The following is a 22,625-nucleotide window of genomic DNA, read 5'->3' on the forward strand; positions in this document are numbered from 1 at the left end:
TATGTATTATTTATATATATAAAAAATTTTACCAACAGTTACCATCACAGCTGAAGTCTGACAGGACATTCAGTGAAGTACATGTAAAATTGGATCCAAAAGAGGGACAGGCTATCAAAGAATGAGCCCAGTGAGCCCTGGCAGCACACAGGGAAGCTCCCAGCAGCTCTGGGAGGAGGCAGAGGGAGCTCACCAGACTGTGCCAGCCCGCAGGCTCTGGGACACATAGTTGGCCTTGTCCAGGTCCCTGGTGAACACGGCGGCTGCCAGCCCATACTTGGAATCATTTGCTCTCTCAATGACCTCCTCGATGGTTTTGAACTTCAGGATCTGCATGACTGGCCCAAAGATCTGCAACATCCAAACAGAGCAGGTGGAAATCTCTGTGGAGGTAGATAAGCAGACGCCTCCTGACTGCAGCCTCAATCTTTCTGGGCTGTGCACAACACTACATTCTGCTTTTTATCCTACAGGTCCAGACCTTTCATATGGCAAATGAGGAAAATCAGGCACCTTTGGAGGGAAATAACAAATACTGGTTATTTTCCTTCCACATTTGTTGCCTCAGGTACATTCAATCTCCCTCTGGACAAGTCCAAAGTATGAATCATTACCAATCTAACAATTTGCTTTGTGTCAATGCTTGTATTTGACTAGAAACATGTGTTCCTGATCTCAACATTTAAACCAAACCAAACCAAACAAACATGAAAAAATACTTTACCAACATCAAAGACTTAGAAACTCGGGGTGATGTGGGTGATGTGGGAGCTGTGTATGGGTGTAAGAAGTCACACAAGACACAAAATTCAAATATCACTTCCCCTATTCCGCAGGCCCCGGGATGTAATCGGGAGGGAAGATAATTCTAGGAAGAGTTTCACAGCTCATGAACACCCCGTGCCTGTAAACCTGTGGGGTTTTTGCATCAGAGGGGGCAAAGTGACCGTGAGTGAGAAGGTGAGGGCCAGGGAGGTGCTGCAGGACTCACCTCCTCCCTGGCAATGGTCATGTTGTCCTGCACGTTCCCAAAGACCGTGGGCTGGATGAAGTAGCCCCTGTCGGCAGCGGCGTTGCCACCACACAGCAGTTTGGCTCCCTCACGCTTCCCAGAGCTGATGTAACCCAGGATCTTCTTGAACTGCTCTTCATCCACCTGTGAGCCATGAGGACACACATCAGCTCCACCTCCACTGGGGGGAAAGTAGATTCTGCTCCCACTTGCTGTGCTCCAGCAGTTCCCAATCGCAACAGAGTGCCCAGCCAGGGCCCAGCTTCAAAGGGAGCATTTTTAAATGCCAGCGTCAAGTGGAGGTTGTGGAATCATCAGAATGGTTAATTAACCTTTCCCCCTGCACAAGCAAGGAGATCATGGGACAGTTCAAAGGAGGTTAATCAAGAGACTGAAGGATAATTCCATTCTAATCTAGTGACACACTATGGCTCAGGATTGGGACTATTCCATGAGGTAACAGCTGAGGGCATTTCCTGCTCTTACCTGAGGCCCCTGCTCAGTTTTAAAGTCAAAGGGGTTTCCGACCACCCTGGCCTTGGCCTTCTCAACACTCCTCTCCACAAACTCATTGTAAATGTCCTCCTGGACGTACGTGCGGGACCCGGCACAGCAGCACTGCCCTTGGTTGAAGAACAGGGCAAAATGGGCTTGATCCACTGCCCAGTCCACTGAGAGTGGGGAGAGGAGAGAAAACAAATCAGCAAATAAACCCAACCAGAGTCAGAAGGTGACTTCTTTAGAACAATTATCACAGAGACTGATGGGGGTAAAACGTCCTGTCAGTTGGCAGCATTTTCCATGCTTTGGTGTGGCAGAAGTTACATACATATTTCATTCATATGAGGGTCTATCAAGGCACCCCATACTAGACAAAAATACCTAATCTGAGGCAGATTACAGCCCTAATTTGAATTTTTCAGGTACTAAGGACAAATTTTTTTAGATCCAGAAGAATTTCCTCCCTCACTGCCATATAAAAGCACATTTCTTGGTTCATCAAGACCAAAAATGAGACAGTATGCAAGGGAGGAAGGAACCAGGGCTTCTTAAGTGTAGGGAAGAGTGGTGTGCTCCAAGAGAAACAGAAATTAAACCAAAAATGGAGCAAAGACTGAGGGAAGATACTGAAACAACAGGTTGTTGACAACTGAACTTCACAGCACTGGGAAAAAAAAGTGGGATTGGAGCAGTGCTGATACTCTGGGTGAGACCAGCCCAGAGGAGTCAGGGCTGGACAGCAGAGGTTTCCTTTCCTTTCCCCTCCAGCTCTGCCTGCAGAAAGTCAAGGTAAAAGGCACAGATCAAACTTTACACAGCAGGGACTCACTGTCTGCATCGGACATGATGATATTGGGGCTCTTCCCTCCAAGCTCCAGGGTCACCCTCTTCAGGTTACTCTCTGCTGCAGCTTTCTGGATCAGGTGCCCAACCTGCAGGAGAGCAGAGCAGGGGCTGGAATTAACTCCTCCATCAGCAAAGCCTGGCAGGGCACTGGGTTTACACCTCAGTCAGCACTTTAGTAATAATCTCCTCATTGTCAGGGCTGTAAGGCTGCCCAGTTTCACCTCCAGTAAGAAGCAGCTTAAGGGAAACAATGGGAAATATTCTAAAGAACAAAATAAGAATAAGACTCTTATGTCATGCAAAAATAAATGTCACACCCTGGAATCAGCTGTGGTTTTTAAAATGAGATGTAGAAGGCAAAGCACCTCCAGTATTTTATACAGAAAAGGCAAACACCTCCAGTGTTTTATACAGCAACGGTGTTCCAGCAGCGAGATAGTCCCTGCATCCCAAGGGCTGGAAGGTTGAGGTGCTCCCTTACCTCTGTGGAGCCAGTGAAAGCCACTTTATCAATGTCCATGTGGGAGGAGATGGCAGCCCCTGCCGTGGGCCCATAGCCAGGGATGATGTTCACCACTCCTGGTGGGAATCCAGCCTGACAATTCCCAGGAGACAGCAACGTTATTCCTCTTACAAATCAAGGATTTTACCTACACTCCTCTGTTAGTGACCCTCAGTCAGCCTCCCACCAGGAACAGAGCATTTCCACTTAACTTTCACTTTGGGAAATTAAAATTGGTTTGGAGTTTTAATGCTCAGTTTGCAATGACCAGGACAATTCTCCCCACCCACATCCCAAGCGCGGTTTGGATCCATATACACACACACACACACATATATATATATATATGTTCATTTTCTAATCACCCTGGAGTTCATTATTTAACTGAACCTCAAAGAGTCCTTCCCTAATCTACATACAGATTTATAAGGACAAAAGGGGTTGTTTTTTTGCTGAATCAATGCTAAGAGATCCAAGACAATCCAGCCTCTCTGCAGAGCAGCCCCTCCCTGTTCCTGTCACATCCCAGTGTGGGTGGATCTCTCCCCACTCCAGCAGGGGATGGAAGCCTGGCCTTGGCACTCACCTCTTTGATCAGACTGGCCACGTAGAGGCCACTCAGGGGGGTTTGCTCTGCCACCTTCATCACCACCACGTTCCCAGTGGCCAGGGCAGGCCCCAGTTTCCAGGCTTGCATCAACAGTGGGAAGTTCCACTGAAAAACAAGGAGGGATTTGCTGGTCTGAACTGGAAAGTTTCTGATTATTCAGTGAGATCCTTTCAAATCAGCACCTGTAGAAGCAGTCCTGGATCTTCCCAGAGCTGCTCTTCAGTCTTTGCCTCCTTTTCAAGCACTGCAGGAAAACTGTACTCCAAAGTGTGAGCTGTAAAACCCCAGCTTTTTTGAGGAATAATTTTTACCATAGCCATTAAATGTTCTTTTGGGGCATTTTGAAACAGAGCCTGTTTGTAATGACCAGGCAGCACATGCAGACCAAGGAGGTGTTTATGTGCAGCTCTTGCTCAATGCAAGTATGAAGAACATGCAAATGCAGCACACAAAAATCAGACCCTGGCTGTCCCACAGAGAGGTAACACTATCCATGGCTCTTTGTACAAATGTGTTTGCTGCTTGTTATTGACAAACCACCCTGTTACTGAAATAACATCACACACAGAAAGGTGATTTTTGCCCTCGAGCTCTATTGCCTCATCACATGGAATTTTGGGTTTGATTCTAGGTAGTAGTTTAAACTTAATTGTGGTTCTGAGCTAGGTAACTGCTATAAAGGGGGTTAAATCCTTTTTTAAATTTTTTTTTAGGCAGCAGATACAAAGTAAATGTTACTCAGAGCCCATGAAATCAACTCCCAGAGTGAAGGAAGAGCCCTCCCAGCTGGTGCAAGCAGAGCTTTGTTTACCACAGAGAGGAAGCAGTGGTGCAGCAACAGGTAGTAACTTTGTAACACTGAATTCTTGAAATGCTGCAGGAACTGCTGTTACATTTTACTTACTGGGATTATCTGTCCACAAACTCCCACTGGCTCATGTCTGGTGTAGCAGAAGAAGTCTCCGTCTAACGGGATGGTTTTCCCATGGAATTTATCTGACCAGCCTGCACAGTATCTGGAGACAATAATGTTTTGGTCACTGAATTTAAAACAACCGGTCATTACAAAATAACAAGTGTCCTGTCAACAGAAAACAAGAGCAATTTCCTCCAGCTATTTGCTTCCTTCCCATTTTCAGTCACTTCCTAAAACACACCCCGGTGCAAATATTTCCCAAAAAGGGGATGTTAAGGGTGGCCAGTAAACACAAATATTTGTGTCTTCCACTTTTGCCAGCACTTTGCACAACATAAATTCTGTCATTCCTGTGCTGTTAATGGATCGCCACCATTAGTGTGAGACTTGTGTATAACATGAGACAATGTATAGTTAACAAACCTTTGGAAAGCCACAGGAATTACAGCAAAAGGTAAACCCAAGGTGTCTGACACTGCTATGGGCCAGATGAAACCACCAGTCAGCTCCAGACCCCACAGCCCCTGAACGGGAGGGACCTGGTCCTGCCCCTGCAGAGGTTTGTTTGCCACAGGCCAGCTGTGGCTGTCACCTCATACCCACCTGAGACACTTGACCACCATGTCCAGATCCACCAGGTAGGAGATGGCATAGGGTTTGCCGTTGTCCAGAGTCTCCAGAGCCTGCGAAAGACAACAGCGGGTGAGGGGGGAAACTCAAGTGTACAGTTTGACTCGGTTTGTAATTTGCAGTCTGGATCTGTCCTGCATGTTGGCCTTTTGCTTCCAGCTTCCCAAAAATACCTCTCCACCCTTTGCAGCCCTGTCCGAGCCTGAGCTGTGGGTGAAGCCCCTGGGACACCCGATGGACACCAACCCCCGTGGGCAGAGCTGGGTCACGGAGCACAACACTCACCGCCAGGTAGGCCCGGTCCCGCTCAATCAGGTCAGCGAGGCGGTGCAGCAGCTTCCCCCGCTGGGAAGCATCCATCCTCCTCCAGGGAGAGCCCAGCTGGAACGCTGCCTTGGCTGCCTTCACCGCCTTGTCCACATCTGCCTGCAGAGGAGGCCAGGAAGAGGGTGAGAAAGGAATAACCAGCCCATACACACTCTCTCTCTCTCTCAAAATCCAGTCTCTAGAAGAAAACAAGCCCTAGCCAGAGTGGCTGCTTGTGCCAGGCTTTTTGGGGACAAGAACCTGCAGCTTTGGCAGCTGCCCCACTGCAAGACACCATCAGCACATGGGCCACAGCCCCCAGGTTTGCCCTGGGACCACCAGCCCGGGCAGCACTGCAGCAGCACAGCCTCAGCACAAACACTGCACTGGAGCCCACACAGCTTTCCCAGCCAGACTGTATCCATGGGGAAGAGGGAACAGGATTGGTAGTGCAGCAGAGGGTGCAACAGCTGTGCAGCCACCACCTCCACCCTCACTCACACTGTTAGTTCAACTATGGGGAGTGCAAACATCACCAAGTTATTTCTGCAGTGTCACCTGCTGAGTTAATATTTGCATCCTAGAACCAGGTATGGAAAAAGCTCTGGAAGTGTGCTTTTGACACTCTTCAGGATCCAGTCTAGAGGAGTTTTTCCTTGATCAGAGATCTCTGATCCATCATTTTGTCCTGTCAGGCACTAATTGGTTTCTGGTTGGTTCCCTGTCCTGGCTTGCTGGACTGGTCTCGCCAGGACAAGCCAGGCTGCCACAGAGAACAAACAACAAAGGGTTTCCCTCACTCACCCCTCCCTTGGGGAACTCAAACAAGTTTCCAGACTGTAGGAAGAACCCAAAATTGCTGGGAAACACCATCTTAGCTCTGCCACAAACTCTTAGCAGGGCCTTGCGTAAGGCAGGGGATGATTATGTGACTATTCCCCACCAGTTCTTTTTTCAATTTTTTAATTTCCTAGGGCTGGGATTGGTCTGCCACTGCAGCAGAAAGGGGCTGTGAGGGGAATCCTGACCTATGTCCTCTCTCACCATGACTCTGTGTCACACTGCCAGCACAGCACCCACAGGACCACAGAGGTGTCTGCCTTCATCCCTGCCCATCCCAGCAACCTCTGCCCAGGACTGCTCCCAAACCTCCCAACTCTGGCTCTGCTGCACACCACATCAGTTCCTCTCTGCCCTTCCCAGTCCCAGCTTGGTGCTGGGAAGGGCAAATCCAGGTTCTGTTGAGAGCAGCAGTCAAGGAAGAACACAAGCAGCACTTGATGAGGTATTTGCTTACAGAGCCCTTGCAGAGCTGCCCAGGTGAGAGGGGAGGTGGTGCCTTCCTCTGCAACCCCCCTGGACCTGCTCACACACAAAACAAACCCACTTCACCCAAACCACACTCACCTTATCGCCCTCAGCCACCTGGCAGATGACTTCCCCCGTGGCTGGGTTGATGGTGGGGAAGGTTTTCTTGCTGACAGCATCGTGCCATTCGTTATTTATGAAAATCTGCAAAGCAAAAGCCAAGCAGAGCTAAGGCTTTGAGCCAGAGCCCAGTGAAATCTGGGGGAGCTTTGTTTGATGGTAGCTGAGGAAGCTTTAATTAAAAGGGCTTAACTTGACTTGTGTGGGCTCCAAACCTGCACCAATATGGAGATATTTTAGCCTAAAAGCACACAACAAAAGACACAGCCTCGAGTAAATCAAAGAAATCACAGCTCAGCAAACAGCATGAGAATTGGAAGCCGTTCTCATCTTGGGAAAACTTGGAAGGCCTGGAAGCCTGGCTGGAGGTGTGCAGGGATACTGGGAAACTCAGGAGACTGAGCAGTGGGAAAATGCTTTAGGCACATTCATACAGTCATTCGATTTTGTACAGAGCACTAGAGTTTTTGCAGCATTTCTTACAGTCTTAAGGATCTTTTCCAACTTAAATGATTCTATTATTTCCCAGATTAACTGATTTTAGGCTCCCGTGCACTGCTCTGAAACGGAATCAGGTGCCAACAACAGCTTTTCACCAATTCTTTCTTTCTTTCTTTAAAAGGGTGAATTTGTTTTTCCAGGTCCAAAACAGGAGCGCGAGTGCAAAGATCGCGGTGATCGCCCAGAACTCGCCGAGCATTCGGCCAACCACCGCCAGCCTGGCCACAGCCACCGGGGAGGAGTGGAATTCCTTGGGAGAGGAATGCTGCCTTCCCCAGCACCCAGCACAGGTGATCCCACAGCGTTTGCTCTGGAACAAGGGTCTGATCTCTGCAGACAAACAGCACCCAGCCAGGCACCTTCCCCTCCTCATTCCGATTCCCAGTTTCCTCCTTTTCCCGATGCTGAGCCCACCGGGAGATGGGGACAGAGCCCGATGGTGGCGGGACACACACTGTGAGCCCCATAGGGCACCGAGGGAGCTTTTCCAGTGGGATTTTCCCGCAGCACAAGGTTTCGGGCCCAAATCTCCGAGGGCTCCAGTGCTCCCAGCGCTCCACCGGGATGTCCCAGCCCCGCACGCGGAAGGGCAGCTCCGGACCCGGCGGCCCAGCCCGGCTGAACCGGGACCAGCGCGGCCCCAGCACGGCCCTACCTTGTTGAAGGCGATGTCGGGGCGCGGGTTGGGCGCCGGGATAGGGGAGGCGGCGGCGGCCGAGAAGGGCGCCCGGAGCTGGGCCGGGCAGAGCCGGGAACTGCGCACCAGCGCCCGCAACATGCTGAGCTGAGCCGAGCTGAGCTGGGCTGGGCCAGGCCGGACCCCGCTCCTCGGGGCGGCCCCGCTCCGCCCCGCCCCGCCCACCTCGGCACGGCTCGGCCCACGGGGCTGGGTCCTGCACGGCTCGGCTCGGTGCTGCCTAGAACTGACTTGGCGTGACTTGGTTCGGATGGAATCGTCTCGATCCAGCTCGGTGCGGGCAGCGCAGTTTGGCTCAGCTCGGCTCAGCACGGTCCCGTTTGGATCAGCTTAGCGTGGCTCAGCAGGACTCAGCTGCGCTCAGCTGGGCTCAGCACCGTTTGGGTCAGTTCAGCCCAGCTCAGTTCGGTTCAAATGAGGCTTGGTTTGGTGCACCGGGGATGCCTCATCAGCGTCCAGCAGCCACACTGTCCCTGCCACTGTCCTTGCCCAGGGAACTTAGTGCAGGAAACAATTAGGAAAAATGCAGAGAAAAAACCCAAAAGCATCTCCCTTGTGCTGGTTACTTTTGTGGGAAAGTGCTGCGATGAGGGAAAAGTTGGGGACCTGGCCCGTGGATGTGCCACCACTACCAAGCACAAGGGAATCCAAAAGAGAAGCTCCTGTGTGTCTGGCAGTGGGACAAAACCACTCAAGTGCTTTCACAACAGGGACATTACTCAGTGCATACAAAGGAGAGGCTTTGTAAAATCACTCCCAACAATGGCTCAAGGCCTTTTTTTCTTGTTTGCTTAAGATGCCTTGTGCAACTTCAGGCTCCCAAGTGCAGGTTCACATGCAGGGAACGGGGGTGTGCTCACGTTATCATCACCATCACTAAGGAAGCCACAGACCAAAAACATCAAGAGTTTTTAACCTCCCAAAGAAACCTTTGGTATTACCCTGTGTCTGACTGCACTTTTTTGGCTTCTTCAGTGAGGGGTCTCTGAAAGGTCACAGGGATGGCTCTGGTTTATAAAAGGCGCCACAAAAATTGTGGGATATGTCAGTTCAGATATAGTTTCCCCCAGTCTCCTGGAAGACCCAGGGTGCTGAAAGTCTTGCTGGAGGTTCCTGCATCTGTGGTTCTCCAGGCATTTCCCTCGGGAGGGGACTCTCAGCCCTGCTGTGCAGGGAGGAACCACAGAGCCCAGAGATGCAAAATGCCTGCCCGAGGTTATCCAGCAGGACTCAGATTAGGCTGTGTGTATCCTGGATCAGCTGAAAAGAAATCCTCTTGGGCAGAATCTCCTCTCTCATCCCTGTCCCCCTGTATCCCCTGAAGGGTGACCGATTCCCTTCACCACTCCAGACAGCAGGTCATGGACAGCCCTTTAGGAGATGGCACTTGCAAGGACGACTTGTTCCAACACATTCTCTGTTACAGACCTGCACTGTTAAACCACTGTGGGAGATGCCAGACAGACCTGTTTTACCTGCAGAGATGTGCCTGTGTCTCCCAGAGGGAGCAGGTCAGGCTGTGTATCCCCAGGGCACGTCAGAGAGCTGAGCTCCAGCTCAGGGCTAAGCCCCCATGTGTGTCCTGCTGATCCCATGGTGGAAAATGGATGACATTGAGTGCTAGCCCTGTGTTAATGCTCCTCTTGAGCCCCTTTCCTTCCCTGGGGCTTGGCAGACAGACCCAGCAGCACTAACTCACCTCGATGGCAGACCCAGCTCTGAGCCCTGCAGGGGCTGCGATTGAGCCTGAAAGATGAGACGGTGGGAGGTGCAGAAGCCAAGTGCCTGCTCGGAAACCATCCCAAATGCCTGGGCTGGGCAGATCCAGGCTCAGATACAGGCTCCCTCCTTCTTCCACAGCAGAGCCAAGTGCCTGAGGTTGAGGTGGAATTTCACTCCAGAGCCTGGGAGATTCCAAAGCTCAGGTTACCAGCTTCCCTAAGCTCCACGATCCTGGCGTTGGGCAGCCAGCATGGCCACCCCAGGGCTCCTGGAAGTGCCCCTTGTGTCCCTGAGAGCAGGGATGTGGTGCCCACCCATGGCAGGTGGATGTGGCCTTGTGAAAGTGGGCTGTGAGGCTGTGCCCATGCTGGAGGAGCTGGAGAATCCAAAGAACTGTGCCCATCACTTTAATATTGAACTAATACCACACATAAAGAACCTGGAATTACCATGATTGTTCCCACAGTTCTCCCCTTGCTCTGACCTCCCTGAAGTACTGAAATCTCCCATTGATCCAGACTGCATCTTCCATGATCCCTGAAGAGACCCAGAGAGACCCACTGCAGTCACGGGACAATGGAGTCCTCCAGTTCCAGGGGCCAGGCACTGTCTCAGCTCCAAAGTCTCCCCTGAATCCAGAGTCCTTGAGGTCATTCCTGACCAACTCTCCCTGCTGTGGGACTGACTCTCTGGAGCCTCATGGTCCAAGGATGATTTTGTCCCATATTGAGCTGGGCAATAAAGACACTGAGCACAGATAACAACAAACAGCACTGGAATTGGGAAGCTCACAGGCTGCCCTTAGCACAAGGGCCTCTCCTGTGCCAAAGTGGATGGTTTAGTTTTCCATCCGAGGCTCCAAAGGACTGTGACCCTCACGGGACCCTCAGCCAGATGTGGAGCTCAGGTCCAAGGGAAGCACCAGGCTGGGATCTGCACTGTGGAGATGTTCTGCTCCAGAGACCTGTGGGAGAGTGAGATCAGAGCCCAGTTGGGCACAGAAAGGGCTGCAGGACCAGGGCAGGATGGCAGGGAGTGCCCTGGGAACACAGTGCTGGGGAAACATCCTCCTGGGAGCCCCATAGGACAAATCACCCCTCATGCTCACAGGCCCCATGCTGCAGTGGGGTGGAGGAGGCCCTAGGAGGGAGGGGGGGTCCCTGTGTTGGTTTTTTGAGTCAGGGAAGGCTCAAGCATTAGGTGTCTGCTCACCTGGCTGCCCTGATCCACGGCCTGTACAGCCACCAGAGCCTCTGCTTTGGTCCTGGTACGCTCTGCCTGGGGGAAGAGTATTATTATTATTATTTTTAAGACACATTAGGTGGTCTGGTGACCCTGATGTCCCTCTGATAGCCAGTCTGAGGGAGAAACTGAACTCCTCTGGACAGGATCTCCCTGGAGAACTGTGGGGACAGGCAACCTTTGGGACCAGCAGGCAAGGTCTGCTGGCTCCTGGTGTGGGATGGGGCAGGATCAGCTGAGATCCTGCCCTGTTCAGCCAGGAGTGCCTCAGCCAAGGGCTGAAAACTCCCAGGAATAAACCCGTCCCAGCAGTGCCAGCTGGCACAGAGCAGCCTTGTCCGTGCCCTTGGCCCTTGCCCAGCCCAGGAGCACTGTGGCAATTCCAGGCCAGGAATATTTGGCTGTTTAACCCTTCTCTGCATTATCTTTCTGCTGCAGGCAGCAAGACTCCTCCCCTGACTTTCACAACAGACTTCCACAGCAAAGGTTGGCAGTGCAGGGACGATGCCAAGGGAAAGAGCAGTGGGATGGATGGGGAGATGGCAGGGATGAGGGGGCTCCGTGGACACAAGGAGCAGTGTCTCCACAAGCCCCAGGCATGGAGTAGAGAGAGTGTGACTGTTCTGATATTTGGCAAAAAGGAGTATTTCTAAGAAAGGTGAGGAGATCTGCTCATCCCGGCAATCCAAAATTCTCCAGAACTGCTGCTTCCCTGCCCTTCTCACCTTCCCAGCAGATCAGCTGCTAAGCATCCTGAAACACTGGGGTTTGCTGGTTTCTGCCAGAGCACAAGAAAATGCTTTGGAAGGGCAGAACAACAGATGGGATATGTTTTTGGCAGCTAAAAGGCAGTTAAGTAACCCACTAGAATTTGATAAAGCCACTAGAATAGTTTAGAGTATAATCTCAGTGGCAGCCCAAGGGTGGGGATGTTTGCTTTCATTCACACTGAATGAGAGTTGTGGAGGTACAAGCAGCTCCCTGGCCTTCTGAGGGACCTCTCAAGGAAGCACCAGAGGGACACTATGCAGGGAATTAGCTCACTCTTTCCCACAGAGAGTCAGCAGTGAGGCCTCCCTGATCAGGGACAGGGAATGAGCAGCCATCTCCTCCCTGGACTGGCAGGTTGGAAAGCCCAAGCCCAGCCAAGCTCTGGACACACCATCAGCACTGATGGCAGGACTTGGTGGAGCAGCACCAGTAATTACAGCTGGGCTGGCATTAATCTGCTCCTGTTGGAAGGGAGTTCCAGCTTCTGAAATCACTGTTTCCCAGGATATGAACTCTGTTACAGCCATGGGAACCCAGCCCCCTTCCTCCAAGCCACTGGATTCTGTGAGTGCCAAGTGTCTGATGTGATCAGGAGAGCAAGGGCAGAGGCCACGATCCCGACCCTGGGGCAGGTGCAGCAGAGCAGCTCCAGGGGGGAAGATCTCACCTGCAGTTCTGGCACAGCAGAGTCCATCTGGGAGTGGAGTCCATCTGGGCTGGGAACTCAGAAAGCCCCACTGTATTTTCCAGCTTGCAGTGAAGATCCTGGGCCATCCCCAACAGGCTGATGGGAGGAATGACCAGGGGAACCTTGGGAACAGGACGTGCCCAGGTGCTGTAACTCCTGCTGGGAAATGGCCCTCGCCCGGCCCAGGTGCTGGAATGTCGTGCGAGCAGCTTTGTTGGGGGGAGGCTCTCAAACACACGGAATCCTTCCTTTATGGCAAACTCCCAAGCCAGCTCAGCCACAAACTCTGCATCCTGAGGGCTGCTGTCACCTGGGGCTGGGCTGCCTGGGGACAAGAGAGCAGGACTTGTTTCAAAGAGCCATTTCTTATGTAGTCACATCCCAAACAGCACCATGTGCCCTCGTCTGGGCCAGCCCACAAAACCCTCTCAAAGGGATGTGAAAATAACATCCCGTTTTTCTCTGCTAAGGGCTCCAAGGCCAGAACTGATGTGTGCAGATGAACAGCACCGAGAGTTTCCACCACCTCCCTGTTCCCCAGCCCTTGGAGGAGGCTGGTGCTGAGTTTGAAGGTCTGAGAGCTCCACCTGTAGGACGCGGCTCTGGGCTCTCAACTGTGAAAGAGGAGACCTCACAGCAACCTCTGATCCACACAAACAGGAGCAGACTGTGCTGGAGCAGGGAGGCAGCCCTATGCTTTGCAGGACACTATTCCCATCCCTCTGGAACACACATCACTGGATGGCTGCTTCCCGGCCGCTCATCAGAGAAACAAGATCTTTCATTCTGAGCCCTCATTTCCCACAGGAGCTCTGTGCTGGAAGCACAAGAGTGCCAGACATGCCACACTTTGCTGTAGCACTTGGAATTTCAGAGTTCTAGGGATTCCCAGCCCGGAGTGCCCAAACCCTGCTGGTCTGACCTCCCTGGCTCAGAGAGGGAGCTCTCCCCAGAGCTGTGCTGTGTCTGTGCCCTGTGCAGGGCAGAGCTGCCCTGGTTGGGCTCCTCACCTGCCGCACAACGCTGGTGCCGCCCCTGCAGCGCCACGGCCAGGCGGAAAAAGGCAAAGGCCATGTAGAAATTCCAGTTCTCCGGGAGCTCCACTCCCATGTGGCCGCAGTACATCTGGGAATACTCCTCTGCCGTGGGAACTCCCAGCTGCCTCAAATCACACTTCCTCAAGCCTGGAAGGTGTGAAGGGGTGACAGTGAGTCAGCTGACAGTGAGGAGCTCACAGCTCCCTAGGGATGCCATGAGACCTGTGGCAGAGCCAGGCAGCTTCCATGGAGGCACCTGCACCCATCCAGGACCTGCCCTGGGGCTGGCTCCATACAGAACTCTGGGGTTGCACACCAGCCCGTGCAGGTGAAGTGCACACCGGGCAGTTCTCTAGGTGAGGGTGAGACTGTGAAAGCTGTGACTGACAGAGATTCCTCCTCAATGATGGAAGAATTTTCCTCTCAGTTTAACCCTACATTACTCCTTTTAACAAGTGTATAATTGTGGACAAACTGTTCCTGGTGTGGTTCGCAGCTTTCCCGCCCAAAAAAAGTTGCCCAGCTTCAGAGCTGAAGTGAGAGGGCAAGCAGTGCAAACCCAGAGCCCTTTGCAGTAAGCCCAGGTGCCAGCTGAGCTCCTGGGGCACAGCTAATCTGTTCTGAGCTCTGTTCCTCTCTCTGTATCACACTGGCTTTGCCCCTCTCTGTACCTCTCCGAGCACTAAAGTGAGGTGGCAGGAAATAGGCCATGCAGCTATTCGCCAAATCAGAGAAGGGATCTCCTAGAGCTGCAAACTTCCAGCCAAGGACAGCAAGGACTTCTGGCCTGTCTGGATGAAAGACCAGGTGGTCCATCCTGTATCAGAGGGAAAAAGAGATCAGAAAAGTCTCCAGAGGGGGAAAAAAATCCCAATGCTCAGCAGCAGTAGGTATTTTCCAGTGCTCTTCACTCTCTTCAAAAATTGCCAAGTCCTTTGGGAGGCTGCACAAGTGGAACATTAAATTTCTACAAGCAGAGGACGGAGGTTACTCAGTAGTGAACTCCCTGGTTAATGATGAAATGAACTGTGCTTTGGAGAATGAAACCAAGTTAGTCAGAGCCTCAGATCATCAGCAGATGTTACAGGACAGGCTAATCATAAACTGAAGCACACAAGTTACTGTCCAGGGGATGCTCTGGTCACTTTAAAGGCACACAGCCACTGCAGACCCTGCTCTGCCATGGGCTGTAGATTCTGCACAGCCCTCACCAGTCTGAGCCCCAGGAGAGGGCAGGACTTCCCTAGGGAGCAGCCATGGTGGGCAGCCACCCTTCCAGGAGCAGAGAGCTCCTGCAGCCTTGAGGGAAGGAGCCTTGGGCCAGACCTGGCACATGCCTCCATTGCAGCCCTACAGCGCTGGCAGGACCCAGCCAGGGGCTGGCAGCACAGAGGCATCACTCAGCATCCCGCCCCTCTGTCCCAGCCACCCCACTCCATGACTGCACCTGCAGCACTGGCAGGATTTGCCACCCAAACTCTTTCAGCACCGAATGCCATTAGCAAGAAGCACCAGGGCTGATTTCTGGGTATTGCAGAAACAGCTGATGATCCTCCAGTGTTACACCAGTGTTTGCAGCAGTTGGGTGAAGAAACTCTCAATCTCATTCCCTGGGGGATGCTGAACCTGACCCAAGCCCAGCTTTTGGACTGCTCTGAAGCTGTTTGTGTGTCACTTTACACTCCCTGTCCCTCTCTCCTGCCTGGGATGTGCTCCAGGGCAGTACCTGAAATCACCATGTACCAGTGTCGTCTTCTGAGACTCTGGAAAATGCAGAGGCAGCCACTGGATGAGTCTCTCCATCGCTGGGATAATGTGAGTTTCCACAGCTCGGTACTGCTTTGTCCAGGTCTCAACTTGCCGCTGAATGTAATTACCTGGAACAGGGAAAAGGGACTGGCACAAAGAGGCTTCAAAAGGGATGCAGAAAAAGTCCAACAGCCAAGCAGGACTCAGTCCAACACTCTGAGTTTAACTGCAATTTCCAGGGGTCTTGTACATTGTTAATTGGGCACTGGATTTAATATTCTGGTGGAAATAATCTGATCCTGGACAAATCTGATTTCCACCAGATCCAGGAAGCTGAGCTGGCTCTGCAGAGGCACTGGAGGAGCTGAGGAGGTTTGGTCAGAGATGGCAGCAAACAAGTTCCTCCCACAGATAAGTTACTCCATAGTGCAGCTTGTGTTCATGGCAGGAAGCTCTGGGAACCCCTCACAGGAAACACCGACTGGAGGATCTAAACAGCTCTCCAAACCCTCCCACCACACCTGGAGATGCAGACACTGGGCTGCCCATCTTCCCTTTCCCCACTGCCCATCCAGCCTATCCTTGAAATGCTGACACACAGGAGGAGATGGAGGATCCCTGGCCTCCTCTCACCGTGCTCCCCGAGGTCCTGCAGCCCGGCTGCCCTGAGATCCACGCCGTGGATCCTGGCAAGGACGTGGCTCATGGCGCGGTACCGGGCCTGGCGCTGGTGGGGCGGCAGCGCCGGCAGGGACACGTTGCGGTGGACACGGCCAGGGCAGAGCTCCATCACGTAGAAAGGTGAGCCAAGGGTGCTGGGGAAGCAAGGGGGGGACTGATGGGACTGAGTTCATCCTGCTACTGCCACCCCTCAAAGCTCACCCGCCCCCTGAACATGGACAGGGGAAGAGCAGCCTCAGCAGCACCTGAGCACTCACCTGAGCCCCACCCAGGCTGGTGTGTGGTGGCACAGGGCTGTGCCATGATCAGCCCTGGTCCCTCCAGCCCCTGGAAGCTGAGCTTAGAGGCTCCAGCAGCAGCCCTTTCCCTGCCTCCCTGCAGTGGGTGTGGAGCTGGGCTGTCAGGCTGCGCACAAACACCAGGAGTGCTGGACACACATTTAACTGCAGTGCAGAGACTGCTCCTGCAGCCAGCAGAGATCTGAGCTGCCTGCAGGCTATGAGGGGTGTCCTGGTCACAGATTTGCTGCTGTCATGGCTGTCTGAGGTCTGGCAGTTTGAAAAAACCCCTCTTCATTGCAAACCTGAGCACACTGAGTCAGCAGGAAGCCCTACAACATTGTTTTATAACTGCTTCTCAGAGGGAGCATTTTGATTAATTGCTAAAACAGGACACACCTAAACCAAGCCAAATAAAAGTGTTTCTGTCCTTTGAACCTCTAGAGGCTCCTCCAGCCCCAGACATGGCAAATGTTAACTACACCAATGCACTCTGTGAGCTCTGGCTCCTTCTCTCCTCTCCTCATGTTTGGGGGAATTTGGGTGCAGTTGTCAAGCACAGAGCAAAAGCTGGGATCAGGAACATGATCCCAGGGCCAGGATTACCTGCTGTCCTCGCAGAGAGCAAGTACAGTGGGAACAGGAACACCAGCCTCAGAGAGAGCCTTCAGGAGCCTGCCAGGTGAGTCAGAGAGCTGGGTCAGCACAGGGAGGCAGGAGGGAATCAATACTGGAACACATCCTTGTAGGCACACACACATCAGAGTCCTGTGCTCAGTGTTAAATACACTACAATAACACGGTTGGGGTGGGTGAAAGAAGAGCACCCAAGCCTTCATATGGCCCACAGTCCTGGGATCTGTCCAACACTCTAAAAACAAGGGGAGATCACAAATGATCCCCCCTAAAAGTCCTGCAGCTCTGTTGCTGAGCACACCTTGCAGCAGGACCCCTCCCATGTGAGGCATGGCTGCCTCTCACCTGTATTCCCTTGGGACAGCAGAGCTTGAGGGACTGGGGCTGTCAGGAGGCTCCTTCTCCTTCTTCAGCACCAGCAAACGATCCCCAAACTTGACCAAAAAGCTCCGGGCGGACTCTCCGTGGTCAAACTGCCGTAACTCCAGAGGGCCTGAGAGTTGGGAGCAGAGGGTCAGCACTTCTCCAGGTTTTACAGCCCCTTCCTGTACCTGGGTCTGAGATCCCACTCTGTGTCCCAAACCCCTGGGAGTAGCTCATAAATGGCTTACAGGACAAGAATATTCTTGGCATCTCTTTGGCAACTTGTGCTCAAACCACCCCCCCCCTCCAAATAAGGACATCCTAAAATGCTGTTTCCCATTTCTGGGAAACAGTGATGGATCACTGAAAGCTGGATGCCTGTACTGTTTGAAGATTAAGAGCCTTTCATTAATATTACTTTTCAATCCATCTGTCGTATGATGGAAAAAGCCAATGGCTCCAGAATATCCAGGCTTTCCAACTGAAGGGCCAAACCCACTGTGATACCTGTTGGGTGGGCACCCAGAACATTTTCAAGGTACTTTTGCAGTTGATCCTTTGGGATTTCCATGCCTGGTCCCACTGAGCGAGTATAGGGGACAAACCCTCGCAGAGGAAATCCCAGATGGGTTTCCAGCTCTTTGAGTGCTGCCTCCGGATCATCGACCTGAAAGCAGGAGGGAGAGAGAAACACTGGTGGAGGATAAAATTTCCTGGGAAAGAAAGAGCTCTGCACAGTTGTGATGCATTTATCTGTGAGTCCAATGGCACTGATCCACTGACAGCAATTCATGGGTCATTCCCTGATTCACTGACACACAGGAATTCACATATCATTCCCTGCCAATGTGGAGCTTCCTGCCTTGGTCTTTCTTGGACATGTACCTGTGATGGTGGCATAGGCACTGTGAGCCTGGGATAAGAGCTGGAATTCCCTGTGTGCAGTCCAAGGTAGCAGAGTTCACTCTTCCCACCAGTCCCACTCTTGTCCTTCCCCCAGTGGTCCCCCCACCGAAGTAAACCCCCCTCGTGCTCACTGTCTCCAAAGCCTGGGGGCAACCTGTCAGTCCCAGCTGACACATCCCTGAGGCCTCAGAGCTTCCAGGAATTCATTACATAGGGCTTATTTTCTCCCATCAGGTGGATGTGGTTGGCTCAGCCATAGGGTTGGGGCTGGTTCTCCCATAGGGAACTGAGGAACAGAAAGAAGAAGCGACTTCTCCAAAGTTCCACTGGCTGTAGGGTTTGGAGCTGGGAATGAAACAGAGCAGTGCAGACTCTGCCAGTAATCCCTACTTTAACCCCACCACATCCTGCAGGAACAAGGACAGGATGGAACAAAAGGCTTGGCAAGACGAGTCAGGCACTGCCACTGAAAATATGGAGCCGTTGAAGCCAAACAGCTTCTGGATTCCAAATCCATCCCCAAATCCCGCCCTGGATGAGTTGCTTTGTACCTTCACTGTTTTCATGCCAAGCTGGGCTGCTGCCTCCAGGTTGTGGCTGCTGCTGTCGAGGACAATGGATTCCTGGGGCTGGACACCCAAGCGCTCCAGGCACAGCCTGTAAATCCCGGGATCTGGCCAGTGAATTCCTTCCTGATGGGATTCAACCACCTACAGCAACACCAAATGGATTATGGATGAGCCTGCTGGGACCACAGACAGCTGTGCAGTGTTGGGAATGGAGATGGGAGGGTGAGAAATGGAAATGGAGGTGGGTGGGTGGGAAAGAGACTGACAGTCTAATTAACATGAGGGATAAAGGACACAGAACGAGGGCCTGCAGCTGGATGGGACGTGATTCCAGTGACTGTGTGGGTGCCAACTGCCTTGGCTGTGGCTCTTCAGCTCAAATCAGCTGAACAGGCTCAGCCAGTCCTTGGATGGAAGATATCCAATGAGATGTCCCCATGTGGGAGACTCACTGGGTATCCCAGGCCAATTGCTCAATGCTGTCCAAGGAAGCCTTGGATGGCAGCACCTTCCAGCTCTGGAAAAGTGTCCTGACCACTGCACCCACCAACCACCCCAAACCAACCTTGACAGCAGCTAAAGTGCTGACCACAACCATCTACTCAAATCCAGATCAAAAAAGTGTTGAGTAAGTCTCTGAACCCTCATGACCATGAGCAATCCAAGCACTGTTTCCTCCCTGCTTTGATAACACTCCAGGAATAAATATTAATCCACTGGATGGATATAAAGCCAACAGTAATGGAAATCCACATTCAATTATTTTTTTCCCCACTAATTGCTGTTGCCTGCTGTTCCAAAGCACCACACACACATGGGCTGTGATGTGGAGAGGTTATTGAAGTGCTTTGAAACACCCTGTGGTGACAATCACACAGATATCTCACCAGAGCATCACCCACTGCACCAGTGTCACCAGGAACACACAGAAAGCTGAGCCAATAATGGCATAATGTTGACAAGATGACTTTAAACAGTCCCAGGTTTTAAATGCATTAATATAACTCTTCCTTGCACATTTTGTTGTCTCAATCAAGGTTATAAAACAAGCTTTAAACTTCTGAAATTCAAAGATTTGAGCGGGGCACACAAAAAAAGCAGATTTTCTGTCATGCTGAGCCAAGTCCTCGTGTGCAAATGATGCCACTGGAACCAGCCTTGAGGTTCATAGAGAATCTTCTGTGTCATCTCTGCAAAGGTGAGGTGTGTTGGGAAGGAGGGCTCTGCTGGGAGAGGGGTCTGTGCTGGGAGAGGGGTCTCTTCCTGCTCCTCAGCTCACACAGATTGGCATGTTGGGGTACTGGGGTTTTTTGTAGTGTAGGGGATGTTTTGCAATTCTTTGAAGAGTCCTCAGTCTTTCAAAGTTTTTTTTGTTTAAAGCAGGCAGGGGCACTGGGTAATAACATTTATTTTTGTATGCTGTTCCAGCTTCCAAGTCCTGTATTGAAATCACTGCCTGTGCCTGTTACAGAGACTCTGGTTGTATGGGCACTCTGATTTTCCAGAGTCACTCAGCCCCTCTCCAGGGCCCAGTCCCTCCAGTGAATGATGCCAGGAAAGGTTTTCCCAGGCTCTTACACTGCTCTCTATCTGCCTACACCTGCTGCTGGTGCTGCTCACTTGGTACCTGCATGGAAAGAATTCCAGTTTGAGACTGAGGAGCAGAGCCACATTTAGGATCCAGCAGAGCCACATTCAGGATCCATCCAGCCTTACCACGTCGAAGTGCCGTCGATCCAGGGCCAGGAACCTCCCTCCCTTCCCCAGGGATGAGCTGTTGCTGAGCAGAGCTGTCTTAAGCCCTTCTGCTCGGACACACTGAGCTGCTTCTGCCATTGTGGGGAGCTGTTTTATCATCTCAGCCCGGATTAAGTCCCAGAGAAAAGAGTCGACTGGAACACGGACATCTGCCTAAGAAACCAGAGAAACCCCAGGAATGATAATTAGCCATAAATGGTTTTTAAGCAGGGATGAAAATAAAAGTGGTTGGGTGGGTAGACTGCCTGATCACCTTATCTTGCTGTCCTGCTTCCTCTGGCAGCAGGAGGCAGGCAGGGGATATCCCAGCTACGTGGCTTTGCCCAAATAAACAAGTGTTCTCACATTACTGATTCTACAGAGGCAGCAGAGGAGATACAGGGCTGATTTTGGGAAAGAGAAATGCACTGGGACTGTGCCTGCCATGGGATCAAGGCAGGGTAGAGACAAACAGTGACTGGGGAGGAACCTCCAGTTTACACTGAGCTGTTTCAAAAGGACGTTATTCCAAGAGGATTCTTGCTCTGTGTCCCTGGGGCTGTGGTGGAGGAGCTTCTACTGATCTGAGAATCCTCCCTGGAGACCATCCAGGAGGGATGGCCTCCATCCCTCCTGTCCATGTATGAACTGACAGCCAAAGCCTCCCAGCTGCTTTCTGACTCTGATTTCTCACCTGGGCTGATCCAAGAGGTGTCTTGAAATCAGAAAGTTATGAAAGAAGCTGATGGAAATTAAAGGAAATTTATCTGCCTGCCCTGCTCAGGTATCAGGGTGATGGTGGCAGTCAAAATCTGCCCTGCTCAGACAGCAAGGCTTCCTAGATTGGAAAATCCAGACCTTTCCAGCACAGGATTTCTCTTCCAAGCTCCTCCTTCCTCACTGAACCACCACAGCATTCTGTTTCCATGCAGCCAGGAAGCACAAGGAGAGGAGGAGGGGGGATTGGCTTACAATCTCAAAGCACTGCTGTCCCAATTCCTGCAGGAACTCCACAGCTGTCAGCTCTCCTCTGGAATACCTCCGGGAGGGACTGTTCTCCCCTCCAGACAGCAGGGCTTGCTGGATGGTGCCAGCTGGAATACAATTCTGGGCCTCCCAGTCTACAGGGTGAGAAGTGAAAAAGCCAGGGAAGAGCATGTAATGGCATCTTCAGAACTGGGAAATCAGCTTGGAACCCTCTGAGGTGGATCCATAGCCCATGAGGCTGGACTGGGGTGATGGACCTAGCACATAGGGAAGGGTTTGGGCATTCCAAGAACTGCAGCACCTCATCCCTGGTTTGGTGTGGTATCTTTGGAGGGTTCCTAAAGGTGCCCAAGGACTGCACCAACCTTGGGTGGTATCAGCTGGTGGCACTACAGGACAGTTTCATTACCAGGTGGGTTCAGGCTGGGTACTGTCACCTCAACGACTTGTGATGGCACAACAGGTCCCATCCTCATCATCTGGGGTGTCTCATGAGAACCAGGGGAGGGTCAGGTTGGATTTCAGGAAAAGGTTCTTCCCCCAGAGGGTGGCTGAGCACTGAACAGGCTCCCCAGGGAATGGTCACAGCCCCAAGTCTGCCAGAGCTCCAGGAGTGTTTGGACAACACTCTCAGGGACAGGGGGGGATTGTTGGGGTGTCTTGGGCAGGACCAGGGGATGGACTGGATGATCCTTGGGGGTCCCTCCTAACTGAGGACATCCCATGAGCTCAGGACTGGGAGCACACACCTGTGGCTGTGCTGTGGGGGTCTGGGAGCAGGACCCCGCTCTCCTCAAAGATCACGGCCCTGTAATGGCTCCACCTGGACCCGTGGCACCGGATCAGCCCCCGCGGGAGCTGCTGGATCCCGACACGGAGCAGGGCATGGGCAGAGCTCCTCAGGAACATCCTGAGACACAAGGGGCTCCAGGGAAACTCAGAGCTGGCCTGGTCAGAGGAGAGAGAACAGGGCACAAATAGACAATTAGAGGGGTGAATGTTTATTCATGGAATCTTTAGGACTGGAAGAGACATCCAAAGTAAGTCCAATCTCTGACCAAACCCCACCAGTCCCACTAATCCATATGGCAAATTGCCACCTGCACTCGTGTTTTGGACACTCCCAGGGATGGGGACTTGGGGACTCCACCCTGGGCAGCCACTGAGGTATTCATTAATCACGCACACTAATTGCTAATTAGCAATTGGAGCAGGTGGGGCTCCCAGGGAACAGGACAAAAGGAAGCCGCCTCAAGCTGTGCCAGAGGAGGTCCAGATTGGACATCAGGTAGAATTTCCTCATGGAAGGG

General features: G+C 52.2%; 2 protein-coding genes and 1 long non-coding RNA gene across 3 annotated transcripts in view; 1 reads left to right on the forward strand and 2 right to left on the reverse strand.

Annotated features, from left to right (window-relative positions):
* Positions 1 to 8,092, reverse strand: part of ALDH2 (aldehyde dehydrogenase 2 family member) — a 10,081-nt gene extending 1,989 nt beyond the window's left edge. The window contains exons 1-11 of the mRNA XM_008926683.3: positions 7,908 to 8,092; positions 6,731 to 6,835; positions 5,303 to 5,443; positions 4,991 to 5,070; positions 4,376 to 4,487; positions 3,448 to 3,576; positions 2,841 to 2,954; positions 2,343 to 2,445; positions 1,499 to 1,683; positions 992 to 1,156; positions 194 to 351 (exon numbers count right to left, since the gene is read on the reverse strand). Coding sequence (XP_008924931.2) covers positions 194 to 351; positions 992 to 1,156; positions 1,499 to 1,683; positions 2,343 to 2,445; positions 2,841 to 2,954; positions 3,448 to 3,576; positions 4,376 to 4,487; positions 4,991 to 5,070; positions 5,303 to 5,443; positions 6,731 to 6,835; positions 7,908 to 8,030 — 1,415 coding nt within the window. The 5' untranslated portion in view covers positions 8,031 to 8,092. The remainder of the gene's footprint in view (positions 1 to 193; positions 352 to 991; positions 1,157 to 1,498; positions 1,684 to 2,342; positions 2,446 to 2,840; positions 2,955 to 3,447; positions 3,577 to 4,375; positions 4,488 to 4,990; positions 5,071 to 5,302; positions 5,444 to 6,730; positions 6,836 to 7,907) is intronic.
* Positions 8,093 to 9,947: 1,855 nt separating this feature from the next.
* ACAD10 (acyl-CoA dehydrogenase family member 10) lies at positions 9,948 to 22,611 on the reverse strand. The gene is given in 15 exon segments (XM_025895499.2): positions 9,948 to 10,635; positions 10,884 to 10,945; positions 12,352 to 12,431; positions 12,433 to 12,697; positions 13,383 to 13,556; positions 14,081 to 14,226; positions 15,136 to 15,286; positions 15,792 to 15,973; positions 16,724 to 16,792; positions 17,099 to 17,246; positions 17,624 to 17,783; positions 18,574 to 18,732; positions 20,308 to 20,502; positions 21,301 to 21,449; positions 22,065 to 22,611. Coding segments are annotated over 15 exon segments (2,178 nt in total). The 5' UTR covers positions 22,225 to 22,611; the 3' UTR covers positions 9,948 to 10,557.
* Positions 15,830 to 20,067, forward strand: LOC108640357. Its single transcript, XR_001921125.2, has 3 exons — positions 15,830 to 16,799; positions 19,629 to 19,789; positions 20,020 to 20,067. It is a non-coding gene; the product is annotated as an uncharacterized LOC108640357 (long non-coding RNA).
* Positions 22,612 to 22,625: the final 14 nt, after the last annotated feature.

Source organism: Manacus vitellinus, unplaced genomic scaffold, assembly GCF_001715985.3.
Source record: "Manacus vitellinus isolate BGI_N305 unplaced genomic scaffold, ASM171598v3 scaffold_31_pilon, whole genome shotgun sequence".
Classification (NCBI taxonomy): Eukaryota; Metazoa; Chordata; class Aves; order Passeriformes; family Pipridae; genus Manacus; species Manacus vitellinus.